At 47.9% G+C, this 25,278-nt stretch overlaps 1 protein-coding gene across 1 annotated transcript in view; it reads left to right on the top strand.

The window, feature by feature from the left end:
• The window catches only part of mRpL24 (mitochondrial ribosomal protein L24), a 198,975-nt gene that overhangs the window by 47,452 nt on the left and 126,245 nt on the right, over positions 1-25,278 (top strand). The window contains exon 2 of the mRNA XM_068365405.1: positions 22,182-22,354. Coding sequence (XP_068221506.1) covers positions 22,182-22,354 — 173 coding nt within the window. The remainder of the gene's footprint in view (positions 1-22,181; positions 22,355-25,278) is intronic.

Genomic DNA, 25,278 nt, shown 5'->3' with positions numbered 1-25,278 from the left:
GGGCACACAGGATCGGCATCCGTCTCCTCCGTTATCTAGACGACTGGCTGATCCTAGCAGACTCGGAGTCAGCCCTTCTTCGACACCGAGACGAACTTCTGAGACTTTGCCAAGATCTGGGGATCCTGGTAAATCTCGAGAAGTCTTCTCTGCTCCTTACTCAAAGACTGGCATATATAGGCATGATAATAGACACCAATCTCTACAAAGCCTTCCCATCAGACGACAGGATAGCAAGGCTGAGGAAGGTTGCGAGTCCTTTCCTCAGACGAGAAGAACTCCCAGCCCAATCGTGGTTACGTCTCCTCGGTCACCTCTCATCCCTGGCCCGTCTAGTTCCCAACGGTCGCCTCAGAATGAGATCTCTGCAATGGCGACTCAAGTCCCGGTGTAATCAAGGACATAATTCCCCGGACGTCATGATCCCGATGGGTCCTGCAGAACGGACGGATCTTCAATGGTGGGTGACAGACGAGAACCTAGGAAAGCGAGTGGATCTTCTCGTCCTCCCCCCGGATTTGATGCTGCTTCACAGAAAGGTTGGGGGGCCCCACGTTCTGCACCGCAGGACTTCAGGCCTGTGGTCAGAATCAGAAAAGTGCCTCCATATAAATCTGCTAGAAATGAAGGCCGTATTCCTGGCCCTTCAACAGTTCCAACAATACTTGGCAGGTCACTCTGTGGTGGTGATGAGCGACAACACCACAGTAGTGGCTTACATCAACAAGCAGGGAGGTACCTTTTCAGAGCAGCTATCCCATCCCGCAGTAGAGATACTGAGATGGACCGAAGTCCAGTCAATTCCACTATCGGCTCGCTTCATTCCAGGCAAGGGGAATGTGCTCGCCGACAATCTGAGCAGAGCGTCTCAGATAGTGAGTACCGAGTGGTCTTTGGATCATCTAGTAGCCAACAAAGTCCTGACTTTGTGGGGTTCCCCGACTGTGGATCTGTTCGCTACAGCGTTGAACTTCAAGCTTCCGCTGTACTGCTCCCCAGTCCCGGATCCCAAGGCACTCTGGCAAGATGCCTTTCAACAACGGTGGGACAACATCGACGTTTACGCCTTTCCCCTGTTCTGTCTGATGAGAAGGGTTCTCAACAAGACCAGAATATCAGTCAATCTCTCGATGACTCTAATAGCTCCGATATGGCATCATGCGGAATGGTTTCCGGACCTTCTGCAACTCCTAACGGAACTTCCGAGAGAACTCCCTCCACGACACGAGCTACTCGAACAACCACACGCCAACATCTTTCACAAAGCCGTAGCTTCGCTTTGGCTTCACGCCTGGAGACTATCCAGCATCTCCTCGCAGAGAGAGGATTTTTGCAACAAGTTACGAACAGGATGTCTGGACACCTGCGAAGGTCATCCGCAGGGGTCTACCAGGCAAAATGGAGTTTTCTGTGGATGGTGTCGTGGAAGGGGTATCTCTCCACTCGATGCCACTATTCCAGCAATTGCGGAGTTCTTCGTGTATTTGCGAGAAGAAATGCGCCTTTCAGTCTCAGCAGTGAAAGGCTATCACTCAGCCTTAAGTCTAGCCTTCAGGCTCAAAGGAGTGGATATTTATTCTTCGCTGGAACTTTCCCTACTCATACGAAGTTATGAACTTACCTGCCCTCAGTCGGAAGTGAGACCTCCTCCATGGAACATGGTTCGAGTTCTCAGGTCTCTTAGAGACCTCCCTACGAACCATTACGCCAGGCTTCAGATCGCCACCTGACTTGGAAGACGGTGTTCCTGCTAGCTTTGGCGTCAGCCAAGCGAGTCAGTGAACTTCATGGTCTCTCGTATGACATCGCCCATTCAAGGGGATGGGGGGAGGTAACGTTCAGATTCTTCCCTGAGTTTGTTGCTAAGACTCAGAATCCGGGAGTGCCGGACCCAAGGTTCGACTCTTTCCAGTTTTTGAGTCTTCGTTCTGTAACAGATGACCCAGACCATTTCCTACTGTGCCCAGTAAGGAGTCTGTCTGAGGCTATATCTTAAAAGAACGGCTGCAGTTCGTCCCCAAGTGCAGGCATTGTTTGTAAGCACAGGGAAGACGAAGGAGGGTTACTAATAATACCATCTTGGCATGGATTCGGAAGGTAATCCATCTGTCCCTGGCCTTCAAAAAGAACTTCTCAGTGACGCAGGTTCTACAAGCTGGGGGTGGAGGCGTCAGACGACCTTCACAGCCCACTACCTGCAAGACGTGACCCACAGGAGACTTGATACGTTCTCTATCGGTCCTGTGGTGGCTGTACAACAGCTGGTTTAAATCTCAGGCTCCTTAATGGACAAGTAGCAGAGGGTTGAGGGCATTGTTACCCGGTCTTAGTCTGCATGAATGAAAAGGTATGTCTGGCCCTTATTGTTTTCTTCATCCTCCCCTCTCTTGGGGAAAGCAGCATCCTGGGTTCTCTGCACAAGCTGACCTCAAACCACTGCAGGTAAACCATGTTTCCTTGTGTTCCTAGTATTAAGTTGATACTGTCACGTCCCCATACCCTGACGAGGTGGTATTGGGAGAGTCCTAGCCTAAAGTTTCCATCTAAAGGACTTCACGTCAACTTCCTAGGACGAGTCACTCTTCAAACCTTCACACACAGCTTACGTAGGCCGCAGCCCTTGCATAGCAAGGTGCTAGCGAGGTGCAGGGACTCCTTATTGTTGAGTGCTGACACATTCAGATATTGAGTTCCCCGGCAAAGCCAAAAGCCAGTACTGGCCGGGATTTACCACCCTTCCTAAGGGGTGAGTCACCCATATTAAATAGCGTGGTTTGTATTTCAGTTACGGAACAAATGACAAATTTGTAGGTAATTTGTATTTTTCCTAACTACAGTATACAAACCTTAGCTATTTACAGTTATGTGCCCGCCAGCCCTATCCCCTGTGAAGTCCTACCTCTAAGCAAAGTGTACTCAGCACAGGTGTGTGTGAGGGAGGGGGGGTTAGCAAGCTACCCTCCCTACCCCCTGCTAACTAATGGTGGGGTAGTAAACTCTCGTTAAAATTCTAATGGCTCGTCATTTCATCTACGCCGAAAGTAATTACCCATATTAAATAGCTAAGATTTGTATTGTTAGGAAAAATACAAATTACCTACGAATTTGTCATATTTCTTTTGGCAATTCGAAACAGGATGTTTTTTCCTTAACATGCAATACTCTAACTATCTTACCATAGTTGACAACTGCATAACGTATATCAATTTATCAGTAATGTAGCTTCTTCATGTATATTAAAACAAATATGAATGACTTCATAGTAGGAATAGTTGCCATTGAGGCAGAGAAAAATCTTCCCATTACAAAAACATGAAAGAACTGTTTAAAAGGGAAGATAGAATTGGTGTCGCAATGAGCGCTGATTGGTCACTTGGCTGATGATTACAAATTTACAATGGTGGCCCGGCTTTGATGATAAGAATAAATTGGGAATTGAAAATATGACAAATTCGTAGATAATTTGTATTTTTCCTAACTATACAAACCTTAGCTATTTACATGGGGGTAATTACTTCGGCGTAGCTGAATGACGAGCCATAAAAGTTTTAACGAGGGTTTACTACCCCGTCGCTAGTTAGCGGGGGGTAGGTAGGGGTAGCTAGCTACCCCCCCCTCACACACACCGGTGAATGCTTCACTTTGCTTAGAGGTAGGACTTATCTTGGGGGACAGGGCTGGCGGGCACATAACTGTAAATAGCTAAGGTTTGTATAGTTAGGAAAAATACAAATTATCTACGAATTTGTCATTTGTTCCATAACTGAAATACAAACCACGCTATTTACATGGGGTGACGTAACCCTTAGGAAGGGCGGTAAGTCCCCTGCCATACTGGCTTTGGCTTGGCCGGGAACCCCAAATTCGAGTGTGTAGGTACTCGAGAAGTAAGAAGTCCCTACTCCTCGCTGGCAGCTGTGAAACTGCTGCGGCCTACGTAAGCTGTGTGTGAAGGTGAGAAGTGACTCGTCCTAGGAAGTTGACCTGGAGTTCTTCAGATGGAAATCTAGGCTAGGACTCTCCCAATACCACCTCGTCAGGGTATGGGGACATGACAGTATTACATCTTAATACTAGGAACACAAGGGAGCATGGTTTACCGATATTCTGGTCTTGTTGAGTACCCTCCTCATCAGATAGAACGGGGGAAAGGCGTACACATCGACGTTGTCCCACCGTTGTTGGAAGGCATCCTGCCAGAGAGCCTTGGGGTCTGGGACTGGGGAGCAGTACAGCGGGAGCTTGTAATTCAGCGCTGTAGCGAACAGATCCACCGTCGGGGAACCCCACAAAGTCAGGACTTTGTTGGCTATCTGAGGATCCAAAGACCACTCGGTACTCACTATCTGCATCGCTCTGCTCAGACTGTTGGCGAACACATTCCTTTTGCCTGGAATGAAGCGAGCCGCTAGTGAGATCGAGTGGACTTCGGACCATCTCAGGATCTCTACTGCAAGATGGGATACCTGTTCTGAAAAGGTACCTCCCTGCTTGTTGATATAAGCCACCACCATGGTGTTGTCGCTCATCACCACCACAGAGTGGCCCGCCAGGACTTAGTTGAACTTCTGAAGGGCCAGGAAGACGGCCTTCATTTCTAGCAGGTTTATGTGAAGGTACCTTTCTGATTCTGACCACAGGCCTGAGGTCCTGTGGTTCAGAACGTGGGCCCTCCACCCTTTGTTTGATGTGTCCGAAAACAGCATCAAATCTGGGGGAGGGACGAGAAGATCCACTCCCTTTTGTAGGTTCTCGTCCGCCACCCACCACCGGAGGTCCGTCCGTTCCGCAGGACCCATAGGGATCAAAGTGTCCGGGGAGTCGTGGCCTTGACTCCACCGGGACTTGAGTTGCCACTGGAGGGATCTCATTCTGAGGCGACCATTGGGAACGAGACGGGTCAGGGAGGAGAGGTGGCCGAGGAGACGAAGCCACGATTGGGCTGGGAGTTCTTCTCGATTGAGGAAAGGTCTCGCGACCTTCCTCAGCCTTGCTATCCTGTCGTCTGATGGGAAGGTTTTGTGGAGATTGGTGTCTATGACCATGCATAGATATACCAGTTTCTGAGAGGGCTGCAGGGAGGACTTCTCGAGATTTACCATGATCCCTAGATCCTGGCAAACTTCGAGGAGCTTATCTCGGTGGCGAAGAAGGGTTGCCTCCGAGTCCGCTAGGATCAGTCAGTCGTCCAGATAACGAAGGAGACGGATGCCGATCCTGTGAGCCCACGAAGAGATGAGGGTGAATACTCTGGTGAACACCTGAGGGGCTGTGGAGAGACCAAAGCACAGCACCTTGAACTGATAGATCTTGTTGTCTAGGCAGAATCTTAGGTACTTCCTTGAAGACGGATGGACTGGGATCTGGAAGTACGCGTCCTTTAGGTCTAGTGTACACATGAATTTTTGTGGTCTCACCGCAAGTCTGACCGTGTCTGCCGTCTCCATACTGAACGGAGTCTGCTTGACAAACCTGTTCAGGGTTGAGAGGTCGATGACTGGTCTCCAGCCTCCAGACGCCTTTCTCACAAGAAAGAGTCGACTGTAGAAGCCTGGGGACCCGTCTACGACCTCCTGGAGAGCTTCTTTCTTCAACATGGCCTGGAGTTCTGCCCAAAGGGCTTGCCCTTTTGCCGATCCCATGGCAAAAGAGCTCAACGACACTGGATTCGCTGTCAGGGGAGGTAGAGAGGCTGTGAACGGGATGCGATAATCTAGAGTGATCACGGAGATCGTCCAGGCATCTGCCCCGAGTTGCTGCCACCTTGTCGCGCAACTTTGAAGGCATCCCCCCACTGGTGGACATGCAGGAGGATAGCCAACCCTAGCATTTACGGCCTCGGCTGTTACCTCTAGGGTTCTTGCCTCCCCTGGAGGACTTCTTGCTCCTTCTGCTCTTGGCAGGAAAGGGCTTAGACACCTTTGGCTTCCCTGCAGTAGTCTTCTTCGTTTCCTTAGCTGGACGGGGCTGTTGGGCCGCTGGAGGTTTGCAGGGCCTCGATGTCAGGGCCCTATGGATGAGGGAATCCTGGTTGGACTTCCTCCACCTCTCAACGGTGAGCTCCACGTCCTCAGGCTCAAACAAACTCTTACCGAACACGGAAGAGTGTCTGAGCCTGCTAACCTCCGAACTGGGAACCTTCTGGTGGAACCTCTTGGCCACAGCGTCCCGACGTTTGAGAATCGTATTGGCCCACAAGCTCGAGACTTGGTGGGCCAGAAACTCAATGGTCCGTGTGCCCGAGAGTAAGAAAGTCTCCAGCGCCTTCCTGGTGCTTTCCTTGGAGAGGTCCTCGGACCGCACCAGGATGCCCAGAGACCCCAGCTAGATGTCAAGCCACGAAGTTGCCTGCATGGCACACTTGGTGACCTTCTCTTGGCTCAAGATCTCAGTGGCTGAGAAGGACACGTGCCGGTTGGAGAGTCTCTCAAGAGGGACTCCCCCTGTGAGTTCTTCCACAGAGTGGTGTAACAGAAGACTCAGACAAGACTCCTCAAGGATCTCAAAGTACCTCCTCTGATGGACTCGAGGAGGCGGGAGGGGCTTGTTACCAGCACTGGATCTGCTGGAGGAGGCAAGCTCAGAGAGCTGGCCCTCGACCTTGTCCCTGGCACTCTTCATCCCCTGAGACCAGGGCAAAGCTCCACTGGCCCTAGAGGGTTTCTGGGTGCCATAGACGCGGTCTAGGACCGTGTCCTTACCTTCACGAGGGGGAGTCTCAGGGTCTGGGATCCTGTTGAGGTTCCTCATGAGGGTCAGGACTTGCCAGAAAGTGTGTTCTGACTCCTGGTGCTCTCCTCCTGAAGGACTGGCAGCGAAGTCTCCCGTCCCCAGTGGCTCTTCCTGAGGGAACGCGTGGACATCCTCGGCGGGTCTAGATGGTTCCAGCCTGATCCTTGCTGACGATTTAGGAATCGTCTTAGAGTCCTTAGGCTCCCTCCTGGGCGGGATACAGAACTCGAGCAACGAAGGGGGCAGGCTCTTTTCCACCCCTGGACGAGAAGACTTCTCAGGGAGAGGCGGGGCTTCCCCCATTGGTGCGATGGGGGAATGGTCCGGCTCATCCGACTCACCTGAGGATGGGTAATCCTCATCCGCAGGGTAGGGAGAGAAAGTCTTGGGGGGGGGGGGGGGGGGGAAGGAGCTTTGCGCAAGGACCTGCGAGGAGAGAAAATAGGCCTTGGAGGTGTTTCCACGGGAGAGACTACTCTCTTCTTCTTCAGGGGGGGAGGAAGCTGCCGCTGGTTTGTGACCCCCGTCAGAGAGGGCGGGCTTAATCGCCTGCACAAGAGCTCTGACTAGGGTGCCGAACCAGGGCTGCTGGCTGACAGTCGCGCTGTCAGACACTCCCTCTGGAGGGAAGGGGATCGTACGATCCCTAGGAGGAGACGACAAATGCGGGTTCGCCTGTGGGGCTGAAAGGAAAGAGTACTTAGACCTGTCCGGGAACCGCCCCTCCTCCGGCGAGCGTGCTGGTCTGCGCTTGCGGGGAGGGGAACGAGACGAAGACCTGTCCGCCTGGCGACGCTCGCGCTGGGGGTCGCGCGTGAAAGGGTCGCGCGCGAAGGGTTCGCGCGACACAGGAATCTCGCGCGCGCGTATCAGCGTGGGCGAGGGTGCGGTGGCGCGCAGGCGAGGACACAGGAGCGTGGGAGCGCTGGTGCGCAGGCGAGGACACAGGAGCGTGGGAGCGCTGGTGCGCTGGTGATGGAGCGGGCGCGGGAGCGCGCAGGAGCTGGAGCAGGCGCGTGTAGGAGATGGCGAGGGCGTGTGGCTCGCAGGAGCCGGAACGGGAGGCGGCCAGACGCGAGGGCGCGCAGCATCCTGATGCAGCCCCGGAGGGCGCGAGATAACGGGGGTGCCCGAGCGCGTGAGCGCTGGTTCAGGATCGCGCGAGGCAGGGATGGCGTGTTGGCGCTGGTCCGACAGGACCGGCATGCTCGCCTGCCAGCTCGCCGGCGATCGTGGGCGTGCATGGCGCGCATCAGGATGTGGCTGCACTGGAGTGTGCTGCTGCAGCGGCCGTGCAGGGCGCGCGGTTGGATGAGGGTTGCATGAGGCGCCTTGATGACAGGAACGGGGCGCGTGACAGGAACAGGGCGCGTGACAGGAACAGGGCGCGCAACCGGAGCGTCGCGCGTGGCTGGAGCGTGTGCAGGATCGCATGCAGGATCGCGCAGTCTGGAAGGAGAGCCCAGGGGCGGCCGTGAGCGCCCGTGCGCTAGCTTAGGAACCTCCTGGGCGACGCGCTGAGATGTTGAAGCGCGTTGGCGAGCGCGTGAGCGCTGGATCTGGAACCGCGCGTGGGCGTGTTTCACGCGTCTCTCCAGATGGGCGCTGCGAGTCCAGAGGAACCTGTTGGCGCCTGTGCACCATCGAAGGAACCTCTTGGACTGCACGCGACGAGGCAGGAACCGGGGGACGCTGGGGCGCCGGTGGGCGCGTGTGGGCAGGTGGGGCGCGTGTGCGCAGGTGAGCGCTGGCGTGTTGTAACAGGAACTGCTGGAGGGCGCCGGGGTGCAGAAGGACGTGGGCGCACAGGGGAACCCTGGCGCGTAGCAGGAATGGTGGCGCGCACGCGCATGGGTGAGCGCCGTGGCGCTAAGTCAAGAACAGCGGCAACAGCTGGCACAGCGACGACGGCAGCAGGAGGGCGCACAGGAAGAACCTGGCGCTTGAGGGCGAGAGGCGCGGTTTTGCGCTCAAGACCCTTCAGCCCTGAAGGGCCCGGAGACTGCGCAGCGGCAGGATCAGGTGGCGCGTCACGCGCATTAGGAACATTAGAGGTTGACGGAAAGTCAGTAGGTCTGGGAGACTGGTCACTTGTGTCCCGAAGGACGAGCATCATCCGAAGGTGATCGCGAACGATCCCTGGAGAGGTCTAAGGTGGTAGCTGGCAGGATCGGTGAACGGCGAGTCGTCTCCTCCGCAGAGGACTGTGGGGACGACGAGCCGAAGAGGCGCCTCCTAACTCCCTTGTGAGGAGAAGGAAGACTTCTACGGCGAAGGGGAGGACGAGCCTTCCGCCTTATACGCCCACGAGGGGCCGTGGGGTCAGCGAGCTGACCATCGTAGGGCCTCCGAAGAGGAGTCTCTGTAAGTGAACTCCCCCGAGGGGGAGAATCACCGGCAGGAGAGATCGTGGGACTTAGATCCTCCCTCGAAGGGTGTTTGGAGGGGGAACCTAAGCCATCAGCTATCTCAGCCACAGGAACGGGGGTTTGACTTGAACCACGAGATGACTCCGTCACAACAACGTCAACCACAGACAGAGGATCTATCCCTGCTGTAGTTGGCGATTGTTTGACGGCTGCACCAAGTTTGATCATGTCAAACAGGGCTTCCTTGGAGGGCGAACCCTGCAGCCCCAAGGAAGCCCAAAGCTGAAACAAATCATGATTAGACATCAAATCCTTCTCCGGGGGAGGAGGGGCAGCCGCCTCACTATGGGAGGCCACTACCTCTCCCGCACCCCGGGATCGGTCAACAGCAAAGCGGTCTACGCTACCACTCGCCGGCCTCTCGGAAGAGACCGCTTGAGGGGGAGCTTCGGAGGAGGAAAGGGCAACGGAAGAAGAAGTCCTGGAATTTTCTCTCTTCAGAGAAGCCTCTGAAGGAGAAAGATCCCTTTTGGCCTTCTTCCGGCGTCGGTCAAACCTCTCCCACTGGGAGGTAGACCACTCCCTACATTCAATACATACATTACCACTATCACACCGCTGGCCCCTACAGTGAGGACATAAGGTGTGGGGATCGGTGTCGACCGCCGATATAAAGGTCCCACAAGGGCGGCCGGGAAGTCCAGGGCAAGTACGCATGGTAGTAGAGGCCAACTTCAAGCACACTGAAAGAAGAGAAAGCAAAAACAGATTAATTATGGCAGTCAAAGCGAGGGAGAGCGCCGACAGGTCTGTTCTCTTCCCGAGCCAAAAGTAAAGTGAAGCATTCACCGGTGTGTGTGAGGGGGGGGGGGTAGCTAGCTACCCCCCCTACCCCCCGCTAACTAGCGGCGGGGTAGTAAACCCTCGTTAAAACTTTTATGGCTCGTCATTCAGCTACGCCGAAGTAATTACCCCCATGTAAATAGCGTGGTTTGTATTTCAGTTACGGAACAAAATTATTTTAAGGGGAATCTTTGTGTTTTAAGTTACATTAAGAAAGTGAGTCTGAAAAAAGCAGCGTAGTGGTTATAAATTTATGTTTCACCATATACAATATCTGGGTGGTGTTACTGTGATATATATCTGTTGAATAAGAAAACTTTATCCTGGGTCAGTAAGCCTCTCTGTTGAGTAATGATACAATATCTTAGGTTGGGTTTGGGGTGAAGGTCAAGTTCCAGAGTTTATTTGTATGGGTACAGAGGTAAAGTTTTAACGAATATTATATATGTATTGATAAAAGTGAATCGTTAATATTTCTCTGGCGTTTTCACTGCAACTGCAAAGGTTTTCCTCTATTTGTTCATGGATGCTGGGTCCAGTGTCGGGCTTCGTCCCCCAGATTCATTAATCTAGTGTAATCGTTTCATTTTAGTTTTCATTAAGCTGTCGATTTCTTACAGTAGAGTAGTGGACGGTGGACGTTCTTTGGATCGGTCACTGCCGCCCGGTCACCAGACCTCCCCCTCCTCTCAATCCAGCTCCGAGGACGTGGTCCTTATGTAGCCTAGGAACAAGAAAGACATTGCTCTGCATTTAGAGATGCAGACTATGCTATTTAAGGGTGCTAAAGAAGTTCAGGGTGGCCCTCCAGACTTCTTTACTTGTCTGTTTTTGGTTGAGATCTCTCAACCCTGAACGAGTTCATCTACCAGATTCAGTTCAGGATGGAATCTCCCAGTATGGTCAGATATGCGGTAAGGAAGCGTAATTCTATGATCTCACTCGATCTCAGGTATGCATACTACTTTCAGTTTAAAATTCTTCGCTTCCGGCCGACCAGAGCCCCCAGGTATTCACTCGAGCGTTTACGTTGATGTCAGCATGGGCTCATGTCAACGAAATCCGTCTGTTTTACTATCTAGAAAACTGATTGATACTGGCAGACTCTGTGGCCCAACATATCAGCAGGTCAAACTCTCCAAAGCAAAGAATGATATACCTGGAGATAGACGTAAATGCTGTAACAAGAAGGGTTTATCCATCTAAGGACAAGGTAACCCAAGTCTAGAAAGTAGCTTGGGCTTTCTTTCATTAGTCACAGTTACCAGTGCAACAATGGCCATAACTTCTGGATCATTTGACATCATTAGAGAAACTTTCTCCTTGCTGTCTGCTCCATCTATGATCCTTACAGTGGCGCCTAAAGACACTGGTCATAAACTGTAGCTCACAAGGATGGTGAGGTCTCGAACCTCAGTCCAGTAGATTGCTAGGCAGGGATGTTTCCAATAGGCTACAACAACCCTAAAGAGTAAGTAAAGGTCACCAAAATACAATCTTCTTATGGCTACGGGAGACTTTTAACACCAATATGCCTTAGATCCTGTGGTGCAACAGAACAATTTAAGGTACGCGTCTGTGAGATCAGAGGAGTTGATGATACTCTCGCCCTTGAGAAAAATCTCAGTGGTCCAAGTTTAGACGTCGGGAGTATGGAAGCATCAGACCATTTTTATGTTGCATTATTTGACGGAATGCACTCAGGTCTTTAGACACTGACCTATGATTGCTGCTCATCAAGATTGTAGTGACCCTAGCTGCTTTACAGGAGCAAAAGTATCACGTCTAAGGTAGCAGGTCCAATGTAATTTCTAGTTCGAAAGTGAGAGGGCCTTGCCCCTTTTCCTTACTTCTTCCCCTCTCGTGGGATATAGTTGTTGGAATCCTATGCAGCTGGACTTACGCAGATACTGGTAAGCCTCATCTTTAGTTAGCAGCTTTTCTATTGATATTAAATACATGTAGAAGTGTTCATTCACCATCCTCCTTATGTGGGGGAAAATAGATATGTTCAGGCAATCCCATCAATTTGCTTATGCCATACTTGATAGACTTACCAGTCTAAGAAAAAAAAATTCTTTTGGAACAACCATGGTTGCTTGGGTCACGAATCTGATGGTTACCCTGGTTTGTGAGGTGTCTTAAATGATATTTACCATACCTGATCAGGTCCTAGATCAGCAATCCCGGGATTTTAGCCAGCCAGTTGGGTAAAAGGAACTGCCATCCACCAACGGATGAGTCTCCTAATTAAAAGACGAAGATTTGTATTTGTGTAGGAACAAATAAATTTTCATTTTTCCTAACTATACAAACCTAAGTCATTTAACTTGACTTCCCGCCATCACTTCCCCAAAGTACCAGATGTAATCAAAGTAACTGTTCAGTATACTAGCTTCCCCGACACTGGTTATTGCCGGCTACTGCTGACACTTCATTATATGTTATAGTTGCTGTGTTCCAGTTGCATTTGCATCATCCTTTCCTAATTGAAGGACTTAGATTTGCATAGTAGGGAAAAATACATATGACTACTTTTAAAATTTGTGATTTTAGTATAGTAGTAATATTGATTGCTTTAACTTTTGGAGACTGTAAAGAGTTATAGCTCTTTACAGCTAAGAGTATGTTCTTGTGTCCTTAGAAAGTTCAAATAGCTCATTGTTTTGTTCCTATCCATTGCAAACCATTTGTATGGCGCCTCCTTACTCGACATTACCATGTTCTTTACTTTTATTATTGTTTTTATCAGGGCGCAAGGGTAACCTCTTAGTGCCCTGGCTGGTCCATCAAGGTCATAAACTAACTTGTTCATACGTGTCATACAAACCCTCGTCTTTTAATTAGGGAGATTATTTCAGCGCGAGCTGGTTTTATCCATTAGAGTTGGATAATGAGCGGTTATCCAAGTGGCGAAGGTGCAGAACGAGGAATCTCGCTCCCCTTTCGAGTCGGAAATTCCTCATTTCTGGGCTCGAACCTGTGCCGCCCAGTGAATAAGCTCCATTTAAGCACTTATTCTTAGGTAATTTACTGCTAAATATACCAGAGAAAAAATGTAAAGGAGTGCTAGGTTAACTAGCTCGCTCACCTATTGGTGTCGGTATAAAATTGGGCGTATATTCCAGAGGTCCCGCACTATTTAGATTAATCCACGACAGAGAACCCCAATAGAGGAGAGCCGTTCAACCTCACTCGGTACTACTACAATGCATCCGCTCAGAACCCAACTCCTTTTAGCACAACGTTCAAAGTAACCCGCTTTTTTTCTGGTGCTCTCGCTTTTGGATATTTTCTAGTGAATTATGGCTTCTTCGTCGGTTTCCCAGGAGACACCGTCTAAGTTAAGTACCAAGCTGGATTTTACTGTGTTTTGAGCAACCTAGATCGTTTAATATTTATATTATAGGAGTTTATTCTCTTCGTTCATACCGATCTTGCTTGATTTCACTACAGTTGGTACTCCTGTTTTTGAGAGCTTTTAATTTTCACTTGCGGTGTTACTATGTGTATTATTTTTATTATCAAATATTATTTGTTATTGTGAATATTCATTATTTAGCGTTTAGAATCCTCGTGGTTCAAATTTTGGGCCGATATCATTTACGTATCGCTATGGCTGCCGACCGTGCTAAGGCGGCAATGTTATTTTAGCCATCAGGTGTGTCTTTAGTGATTTAATTATTTATGTTGCATGCCTTGCCCAAAAATTTTCAATGTGTTTATTCATATATTTAACGCTATTATTATTATTATAATGAATATTTGTGCCATTACTCCGTTTGATCTGTCTGATTGGGGATCGTCAGTTGGTAGCCCTGCTGCCTCGTATCACGTGATCCTCCCCCACGCTCCCCCTCTAGCTAGGTGGGAGGCTAGACTTCTCCCCCCTCCACTAAGGGACCGTTGCCTTCCCTCCTTTTAGAGGGGGTAGTTAAGTGTTTATGGACTTTGTCCTCCGGGTGGCCCGGCGGTTTAGTCTCTGTCTAGTCTGGTTGGCCACCGGTCTACAGAGTTGGATCCCGGTGTACCCTATTTTATATTCACTTTTCATTCTGGCTTATGTTATACGAAACCCTCCGGGTTCGATTGGCAGTTCTTAGTTACAGTTCCGCCCCCCTATTATTTTATAACATTTCCTATGATGATTATATATGACAGATCACTACCCCGGAGTCCCTAAAGGAATTGGTATTGAATATACCTTTATTTCCCGGCCCGGGGTCTACCCCACCCCGGGAAATCAGACACTATGTGTCTTAATTCCTTGTTATTGCATCCTTTTTTATGCTCCCGGCTTGACCGGAATGGATGGCTATACTTTAGTTTCAAGTTAGACTTATGTTTAGGCCCGGGACCCCCGGTCCCGCCCCTATGTAAGAATATTATAGTTAAGCTCTAACCTTGCGTTAGACCTATGTTAGGCCCGGGTCCTCCGGACCCGCCCCTAAAAAAAAAAAAAAAAAAAAAAAAAAAAAAAAAAAAAAAAAAATTTATTTTATTTTTTACAGTCTAATCTTGTGTTAGACCTATTTTAGGCCCTACTTAAAAGAATAGTATAGTTAAACTCTATTCTTGTGTTAGACCTATGTTAGGCCACTTATAGAATAGTAGTTAGGCTCTAATCTTGTGTTAGACCTATGTTAGGCCCGGGTCCTCCAGACCCGCCCCTAATTAAGAGAATTACAGTTTCTCATATACTATTCTTTTTACAGATGGTGCATTGTCTGACGCCGGCCTGTGCAGCTGTTCTGCACCAGCCTTGTGGCCACTCCGTCTGCCGATCTCACGCCCCTTGTGGGGTTCAACTGGAAGACGTTGTGGTATGGCACCCGGATAACTGTGTGATTTGCTTCGACCTCATCACTACCCTTGGTTCTGACTCGGCATCCCCGGAGCAAAAGTCTGCGGCTCGGGCCACACTGAAGGTGTGGGTTGGTGGTTTTGCCCGGAATGTAAAGTCTAAGCGGCCGTACGTCCTATCTGAGGACTACTGCACCATGGTTTACCCCAACGCCAAGTCTTCAGCTGCTGTGGCTAGGCATGTGGCAGCTCCCATCATTGCCCACATTGATGCCACTATAACGGGTCTCATCGACCCAGAGCAAGATCCATCGGACGCCCCCGGAGGTCTGGAGGACAATGTTGCCTCCATGAACCTGGACGTCGAACCAATGTTGCTAGACGAGCCGGATACAGGTAGGGTGGTAAGTGAGGCAGGTGTGTCCGGCGCTGAGATTCCTATCCTCAGCCCCGCTCTTTCTTCTTCTTCTGATCGCTCTTCCTTTCTTGGATTTTCTGGGGACCGTGATTCGTCTCAACGTTCATACCCGGTTCCCCCTAAGGATAAGTCTACTTCAAGGACCTTACCCAAAGCTCGCAAGCCTCACAAGACTTCTCATGGCTCTAAACCTGGTACAAACCCGTCTTCAAAGACCTCTGGTTCCTCCTCTAAGTCTCACGACCCGGGAGTTCCTTCCGCCCCTCCTGCTGCTAGCCCGGGCCTTTCCGAATCAGCTATGCTTCGCATCGTGTCGGAGATGCAGGAAAAGTTGGTTTCGGAGATGCAGTCGAGGATGGACACGATGTTCTCTAACTTCGGTCAGAGAATTGGGGCTTTAGAGCAAGGAGCTCCGGAGAGAGTCCAAAGCTCTCTCATACCGGATGCCTCTAAGCTCCCGCCGTTTGCCAAGAACAACCCCTGGCGGATGGCTCTTCATTCCCCGTTCTCAGACGGAATGTTGACTCTGGAGGGCCTTGGCACTCGCCCTCTAGAGGACTTTGAATTCTTTCCTCCGGGTCTGGCATTTCCATTTCATGGTTATGCCAGACTTACCGAGGAAGCTTTAGTCCGATTAGACAAGGTCCCCAAAGAGACGGTCATCTTCCCGAAGGAGCAAGCCCAATCTGTTTGGGCCAGATTTTTGAATGACATCGGCTGCACTAACACCATGCTGACGCCTCATAAAAGCTCCTTTACGATGTTCTTAATGGACAAGAACACCTTGACTCCATGCGTCAATAAGGTGGCAGAGCTTGCCTTTCAATATGCTCTGGAGGAGAAGCCCTTGCCTCCCATCCGAGAGGTGGATCCAATCTCCCTCCTTCTTCCCTCAGGTATTGAGTGTTGGGACAACGTCCATACCACCTTTACCTCCGGCAAGCTTGCAGCAGACTGTGCCTCAGTCTTGTTTAGTGAGAAGCTTCCCCGTCTCCCGGAATCTCTCATTAAACAGGAATATGATTCCCGCCTACGTGTGGGCCGTACTCTAAACCTGGCCACATCCACGGAGTCGATAGCCTTGACTTACGATACGGAGAGTATTTTTAAGTCTCTCAACAAGGCTACGCTACAGTCGTTATATTATGACTTATATGACTTTGCTACTGCTAAACGCAGATGTCGCAAGCATGTTCTAGCTGAGGCGACGATTAGGCATGAACCTAATAAACTCATCCGGTCCTCCTGTTGGGGTTCAAATCTCTTCCCCGAGGATCTCGTAGAGGAAGTCTTGGCGGAGGCCACTAGGGTTAATCAGAGCCTTAAAGCCCGTTGGGGTTTGACCCCTAAACGCAAGTATGACCCCGCAAATTATCAAGCCCGGGGTAGGAAGAAGCTTAGACCATATACCTCCACCCAGTTCAGGCAACAACAGAGTGCTTCATCCAACTTCCGGCTGCCTCTTCCTCCATCTTCTGTTGCCCCTGCACAGCCTTCCACCTCTCGGGCTCCTTCGGATGACTATGTCACCGTTCTGCTACCTAAGAGCCAGCTTTCTGGTGCCTCCGCCACTTCCCCTGCCTTTAACCAGTCCTACGAGGCTCATAGCTCTTCCCAGAGTTATGGTAGAGGTAGAGGCTACCACCGTGGCTCTAACCAGAACAAAGGCAGGGGAAGAGCCTTTCGCAGAGGAAAGAACTTCCGAGGCGGACGTGGAGGCAACTCCTCAAACCAATACTGAGGTGCAGCAGGTAGGGGGGAGGCTCTATGCCTTCCGCAACAAATGGAGGTTCAGTCCCTGGGCATTCAGTATCATCTCCAAGGGACTAGGGTGGAGTTGGATTCAAGGACCTCCTCCTCCGAACAAATTTCGTCAACATTCCACTCCGGACCTGGTCGAATTTGTCCAGGAACTTTTACAAAAGAATGCCATACAAGAAACGAAACATCTGAAGTTTCAAGGTCGGCTGTTCAGTGTTCCGAAGAAGGATTCAGACAAGAGAAGAGTGATTCTAGATCTATCCCTTCTCAACTTGTCCATTCAATGCGACAAGTTTCGAATGCTTACCGTCTCGCAGGTGCGGACCTTACTTCCCCGTGGGGCCGTCACCACCTCTATCGATCTTACAGACGCCTACTATCACGTCCCGATAGCGAGACACTTCCGTCCGTACCTAGGCTTTCGCTTAGGGGACAAAAGTTACTCCTTCAAGGTGATGCCTTTCGGGCTCAACATTGCCCCAAGGATCTTCACAAAGCTAGCAGAAGTCGCTGTTCAGGAACTCAGGAATCAAGGGATTCAAGTAGTAGCCTATCTGGACGACTGGCTCATTTGGTCAGACACCTCCCAAAATTGCCTAAAAGCCACTCACAAAGTCATCCATTATCTTCAATCTCTAGGCTTCCAGATCAACTTCAAGAAGTCCCGTCTTCTTCCAAAATCGAAGTTCCAATGGCTCGGCCTGCAATGGGATCTTATATCTCATACTCTGTGTCTTCCCAGACCCAAGAGGTTAGAGATTGCAAGAAACACCAAACGCTTTCTCAAAGACAAAGTAAGTTCCAGACGGCTTCAAGAGAAGATTCTGGGTTCCCTTCAGTTTGCCTCAGTGACGGATCTTCTTCTGAAGGCAAAATTGAAAGATATCAATCGTGTCTGGCGTTCGAGGGCGAACCGGAAGCTCCGGGACAGGAAAGTCCGCCTTCCTCCCATTCTACGGGAAAGACTTCTTCCTTGGACAAGAGCAAACAGTCTGTCAAAGTCAGTTCCCCTTCGATTTCCGCCCCCGGAATTAATCATTCACACAGACGCATCCCTATCAGGTTGGGGCGGCTATTCTCAGCTCAAGAAAGTTCAAGGTCTTTGGACTCCCTTGTTCCGCCATTTTCACATCAATGTGCTAGAGGCCATGGCAGTTCTTCTAACCCTGAAACGTCTCGCTCTTCCCAAGAAACAACACCTTCGTCTGGTCCTCGACAGCGAAGTGGTGGTCCGCTGCCTCAACAGAGGCGGGTCAAAGTCAGGGCCTCTGAACCATGTTCTAATAGCCATATTCTCCCTAGCAGCCTCGAACCGTTGGCATCTTTCAGCTGTCCACCTGGCGGGAGTCCGGAATGTAGTGGCAGACGCCCTGTCCCGGACCTCCCCTCTAGAATCGGAATGGTCACTCGATCTAAAGTCATTTCGGTGGATTCTCTCTCAGGTTCCCGGTCTCCAAGTGGACCTCTTCGCCACGGAATCCAACCACAAATTGAGAGTATATGTGGCTCCCAATCTAGACCCTCAGGCTTACGCCACAGACGCCATGTCACAGAATTGGGACAACTGGGAAAAGATTTATCTCTTTCCCCCGGTGAATCTTTTGCTGAAAGTTCTAGACAAACTGAGATCCTTCAAGGGACAAGTAGCCTTGGTCGCACCCAACTGGCCCAAGAGCAACTGGTATCCTCTCCTGCGGGAGTTGAGACTATACCCTCACCCGATACCCAATCCGGTTCTGTCTCAGATAGTACAAACACGCGTTGTGTACGCTTTCTCAAACATTCAGAGCGCCCTAACTTTATGGACTTTATGAAGTTTGCGGCTATGCATGGTGCCAATATTGATCCTCAAAACACCTTGTTCCTAGAATCAGATAAACGGGATTCCACCATCCGTCAGTATGACTCTGCAGTTAAAAAGTTGGCAAAATTTTTAATAGACTCAGACGTGAACTGTATGAACTTGAACCTTACAGTCACTTTCTTTAGATCTTTATTAGAATCAGGTCTGGCAGCCAATACTATCACCACTATTAAATCGGCTCTGAAAAAGATCTTCCTAGTGGGTTTTAACATAGACTTAACCGACTCTTTGTTAGCTTCAATTCCGAAAGCTTGTGCCAGACTGAAACCGGTTACTCGTCCTACCCCGGTGACCTGGTTCCTTAATGACGTACTCAAATTGGCTTCTGATACCATTAACAGTTCTTGTGATTACATGCCCCTTCTCAGGAAAACACTTTTCCTAGTGAGCTTGGCTTCCGGGGCAAGAATTTCTGAATTGGCAGCCTTGTCGAGAGACCCGGGTCATATTGACTTTCTGCCTTCAGGAGAGGTCCTTCTTTCTCCTAACAAATTCTTTTTGGCTAAGAATGAAGACCCTCAAAACAGATGGACCTCCTGGAAAATTGTTCCCCTCACGCAAGATCCGTCGCTGTGCCCTGTCACTACTCTTAGGTCTTATCTATCCCGGACCTCCTCTAACTCCTCGGGGCCTCTATTCGTTAGAGAACAAGGCGGTACCATTACTATTAAAGGGATCAGGCAACAAATTTTGTATTTTATTAAACAAGCTAACCCTGACTCTTTTCCTCTTGCACATGATATCAGGGCGGTTGCCACCTCGGTGAACTTCTTTCACCACATGAATTTTACAGACCTTTCCAGGTATACAGGGTGGAAATCACCGTCAGTGTTCAAGAAACACTACCTTAAACATTTGGAAGCCCTAAAATTTTCTACAGTAGCCGCAGGGAGCGTAGTTACTCCCGAGTAACTCACAGGTTAATGCCTTGACTCTTTATCTCTCCCTCTTACCTGCCTCATTTATACCCTATTGTATTCGTTGGTCTCGCACCTGAATACTGTTATTATATTTGTAAATTTTTATGCTCCTGAGTATCTGTATATATTATCACTCACGGCATTATTATACCTACCTTATTGGATTTATGTTCATATTTAAGATACCCTTATAATTGTTTTTTGGTACTCATCTCTGATTAAAGCATCCTGTATTTCTCTTACGCTTATGTTTTTTCCTTTATTTTGCAAGTTTGGTGACATTTTTCTCTTGTATAGATTCACTGGGCGGCACAGGTTCGAGCCCAGAAAAGGGATTTTGACGTAGGAAAAATCTATTTCTGGGCGAGGGACCTGTGCCGCCCAGTGAACCCTCCCAGCTCCTCTCCCTTGGAGTCCCCAAACTTTGGGTGCTAAGGAGTTGGGTTCTGAGCGGATGCATTGTAGTAGTACCGAGTGAGGTTGAACGGCTCTCCTCTATTGGGGTTCTCTGTCGTGGATTAATCTAAATAGTGCGGGACCTCTGGAATATACGCCCAATTTTATACCGACACCAATAGGTGAGCGAGCTAGTTAACCTAGCACTCCTTTACATTTTTTCTCTGGTATATTTAGCAGTAAATTACCTAAGAATAAGTGCTTAAATGGAGCTTATTCACTGGGCGGCACAGGTCCCTCGCCCAGAAATAGATTTTTCCTACGTCAAAATCCCTTTTTTGTTTCGGCCACTATCGTTCTCATTTTTGTTAAGTGAATGGTTGTTAATAAGGGAATGAAAGCAAGAAGTTCTTTTCTGCCAGGAGGAGGGTGGACTTTGGAACCGGTTTATGCCGAAACCAGCTGTGGATCCACACTCCCTCTTTGCTTCTTGTAGGGACCATGGCTGTTTGCAGCCATTCCTGTCCCGATTGTAGTTAGTGGCCTCCAGTGTAGTGGCATGTGTATGCCTTTAAGGGAAAGAATTGAACGAAGCTTTCGTTGGAGTCGGACTGGGCAACACCTAATGAGACTCCGGTGGAGTCTTTGGCTGCGTCTGTCTTCTCGAGAGGTGGGACTGCTGATGCGCCTGTGCATACACCCCAGGATCAATACTCAGGGAGTGCACTGCATGTGTCAGGAGGATTCAGATCTACATTGGCCATCTCATGTGTTTTATTCTCTTAAACTTGATAAATTTATTAAGTTCATGCCACAAAATTTTACTTCATGAGTTCTCAAGGTAGTTTTTAGTTATTGGGGGGGGGACAAAACTTCAAGTTGATTGAGAGTTCTTACTTACAGTAATAAGTGTGAGCAATATCTTGTGTGAAAGACATTTGAAAATATTTCATATACAGTACTGTATATGGTCTTGAAGAGATTGTAATGTAGTGTTATTCTGTTGCCTAAAACATCTATTTTTCTTTGGTTGAGAGGATAAAACAATTGTATAAAAAGATCATGGGTGAAATAGGACAGAACAAAGTACCTCATATATTAGTAAGCTCAAGTAGAAGATTACGAATGATTTCTAGAGTAAATATTTTACTTTTAATTAAATTGCACCATGTATACTGATTCCAGTATTGATTTTATTCAGCCATCTTTGCCCAAAATTAACTTGTCACTGAGGTAGCTCACACTTGAAACATAAGAAACAATGATGCAAAATGTATGGTCATATTTATCATCACTAGAGAAAAGAAATGAAGTCTCAAAATGCTACTTGCTTTTTGGTAATTTATTTATTCGAAAGCGGTTTAAATCGTCTCACAAAAAATCTTTCGTCCTTCCTTGGCAACCCTTAACCTTTGAAATAGGAATGGGTCAAGTATCATTAGAAGGGGATACATTACATTCTAACCTAGTCAAACTTCATCTTGAATGTTTCATACCTTAACCTGAACTAGTTTGCCCTTCCCTGTACCCCACTAACATACATAAGCCACATTAGATAGCTGAGTTTTGCCTACCCAGTTTCATGAGGTAAGAAGATAACAAAACTATTGCATAACACTAGATTATGTGTGAAGTAGGACATTGCACAAAATAATAATTATGAAAAACATGAGGTCTGATTTTAAAAGGAGGATGGCTATTTCCTTTAATAACTTTATATAATAATCAGTAATATACTACAATATGATACTGTACTTAATAGATACTTGTCAACCCCCTATTTGGTGATTATGCTTTGTGCTTTAACATGAGAAAAAAATCATGTTAGAAGAGGGAAAAGTGTAAGTACAGTACACTCACTATTGTGTACAGCTTATGTCTGTATTGTACTGTATTATGAAATACACTTGTCCATAAATCTAATTGGATTTGTCTGTGAAATATGAAACGATGTTTTTAGTTTGTACGTTATAGTACCGTATAATTTTTTAATATTTATCAATTACTTATTTTCAATATACTGTATTAATGTAATGGTAAAGTTCTTAATCTTGAGTACTGTCATCTTATTTCAGCCTGGATGGAAGACCCCGAATGCCATTCAGTATCGACCAGTTCAACTGAAAAAGAAGAAATTCCATTATTCAGTTGATCGGCCATGGACCCAAGAGTTCAGGCAACAAAATGAACCAGGAAGACAAAGAAAGAAAATTTTTGTGGAGCCCTTATTAGATTGGACATTCTTCAAGTGAGTTTTGATGTGGGTTTCCTTACATTGCTAAGAAATTAATGTTGTAATTTTGTTTTAATCTTGCCACGCTAGTTGCCTAATAACTTACTCCATATGACATGTGAATGTAAATCTCATTAAGCTGAGGTAAAACTGCATATTTTGAATACCTGCTTAAATCAGCAAAGCAAAGTTAAGATCTTCGCCCTTTAGAGAGATTTCCATTAGACAAAAATCTTATAAATTTAACATCGTTCCAACTCAACATACAAACCTGTCACTGAAACTAGCCGTTAGAGCTTTAGCGAGGTGTAACTACCCTCCACTGGTTAGTGGAGGATGTTGCCTAGTAGGCCAGCCACCCTGCTCACACCATCACAGTGACTGACGGTCACTTTTCATTTCGGCTCGGTAGAGTGAAGACATTGTCTTCCTTTCCTACCAAACCTTTTAACTTGTCTACAAGAGATGGTAATAAGTGCTAGCTTCTTTAAAAAGAAAGATAAAAATAAGTATACATGGGTAAGAGTGGCAAATGGAAGAGTAGTAGAAAGGGCATTAATGGATTATGTGTTGATAACTAAAAGAATGTTTGGAAGATTGAAAGACGTGCACGTGTTTAGGGGTATGGCTAACGGTATGTCAGATCATTTTTTGGTGGAAGGAAAATTAGTTGTAGCAAAAGAGTGGGGGAATAGAGTAGGTGGATGTAAAAAGGAGGTAGTGAGGATTGAAGAGCTAATAAAACCCGGGGGTAAAAAGTAAATATCAGGAAAGGTTGAAAATGGCATATGACGAGGTGAGAGTAAGAGAAACTGGTAATTTAGAGGAGGAGTGGAAGTTAGTAAAAGAAAATTTTGTTGGGATTGCAAGTGATGTATGTGGCAAGAAGGTTGTTGGAGGCAGCATGAGGAAGGGCAGTGAATGGTGGAATGAAGGAGTGAAGGTAAAAGTGGAAGAGAAAAAGAGGGCTTTTGAAGAATGGCTGCAGAGTAATAGTATAGAGAAGTATGAAAAATATAGAGAAAAATGTGGAAGTAAAGCGCAAGGTACGTGAGGCAAAGAGGGCAGCTGACCTGAGGTGGGGTCGGGGATTGGGTCAGTCATATGAAGAGAATAAGAAGAAGTTTTGGAAAGAAGTGAAGAGAGTAAGGAAGGCTGGCGCAAGAATTGAAGAGACAGTGAAAGATGGAAATGGAAGGTTGTTAAAAGGAGAGGAGGCAAGGAAAAGGTGGGCGGAATATTTTGAAAGTTTGCTGAATGTTGGGGATGATAGGGAGGCAGATATAATTGCTGTTCCAGGTGTTGAGGTGCCAGTGATGGGAGATGAGAATGAGAGAGAGATTACAATAGATGAAGTGAGGAGAGCACTAGATGAAACGAGAGTAGGAAAAGCATCTGGTATGGGTGGTGTGAAAGCTGAGATGTTGAAGGAAGGGGGTGTGACTGTACTTGAATGGTTGGTGAGATTGTTTAATATGTGTTTTGTGTTGTCAATGGTACCAGTAGATTGGGTTTGTGCATGTATTGTACCACTATATAAGGGTAAGGGAGATGTGCATGAGTGTTGTAATTCAAGAGGTATTAGTTTGTTGAGTGTAGTTGGAAAAGTGTATGGTAGAGTATTGATTAATAGGATCAAGGATAAAACAGAGAATGCAATCTTAGAAATACAGGGTGGTTTTAGAAGAGGTAGGGGTTGTATGAATCAGATTTTTACAGTTAGGCAGATATGCGAGAAATATTTAGCAAAAGGTAAGGAGGTGTATGTTGCGTTTATGGATCTGGAGAAAGCATATGATAGAGTTGATAGGGAAGCAATGTGGAATGTGATAAGGTTATTGGAGTTGGTGGAAGGTTGTTGCAAGCAGTGAAAAGTTTCTACAAAGGTAGTAAAGCATGTGTTAGAATAGGAAATGAAGTGAGTGATTGGTTTCCGGTGAGAGTGGGGCTGAGACAGGAATGTGTGATGTCGCCGTGGTTGTTTAACTTGTATGTTGATGGAGTGGTGAGAGAGGTGAATGCTCGAGTGCTTGGACAAGGATTAAAACTGGTAGACGAGAATGACCATGAATGGGAGGTAAATCAGTTGTTGTTTGCAGATGATACTGTACTGGTTGCAGACACAGAAGAGAAGCTTGACCGACTAGTGACAGAATTTGGAAGGGTGTGTGAGAGAAGGAAGTTGAGAGTTAATGTTGGTAAGAGTAAGGTTATGAGATGTACGAGAAGGGAAGGTGGTGCAAGGTTGAATGTCATGTTGAATGGAGAGTTACTTGAGGAGGTGGATCAGTTTAAGTACTTGGGGTCTATTGTTGCAGCAAATGGTGGAGTGGAAGCAGATGTACGTCAGAGAGTGAATGAAGGTTGCAAAGTGTTGGGGGCAGTTAAGGGAGTAGTAAAAAATAGAGGGTTGGGCATGAATGTAAAGAGAGTTCTATATGAGAAAGTGATTGTACCAACTGTGATGTATGGATCGGAGTTGTGGGGAATGAAAGTAATGGAGAGACAGCAATTGAATGTGTTTGAGATGAAGTGTCTAAGGAGTATGGCTGGTGTATCTCAAGTAGATAGGGTTAGGAACGAAGTGGTGAGGGAGAGAACGGGTGTAAGAAATGAGTTAGCGGCTAGAGTGGATATGAATGTGTTGAGGTGGTTTGGCCATGTTGAGAGAATGGAAAATGGTTGTCTGCTAAAGAAGGTGATGAATGCAAGAGTTGATGGGAGAAGTACAAGAGGAAGGCCAAGATTTGGGTGGATGGATGGTGTGAAGAAAGCTCTGGGTGATAGGAGGATAGATGTGAGAGAGGCAAGAGAGCGTGCTAGAAATAGGAATGAATGGCGAGCGATTGTGACGCAGTTCCAGTAGGCCCTGCTGCTTCCTCCGGTGCTTTAGATGACCGCGGAGGTAGCAGCAGTAGGGGAGTCAGCATTATGAAGCT

Source organism: Palaemon carinicauda, chromosome 42, assembly GCF_036898095.1.
Source record: "Palaemon carinicauda isolate YSFRI2023 chromosome 42, ASM3689809v2, whole genome shotgun sequence".
Classification (NCBI taxonomy): domain Eukaryota; kingdom Metazoa; phylum Arthropoda; class Malacostraca; order Decapoda; family Palaemonidae; genus Palaemon; species Palaemon carinicauda.
Note: the sequence above shows the minus strand (reverse complement) of the source record. Positions and strands in the feature narration are given on the sequence as shown.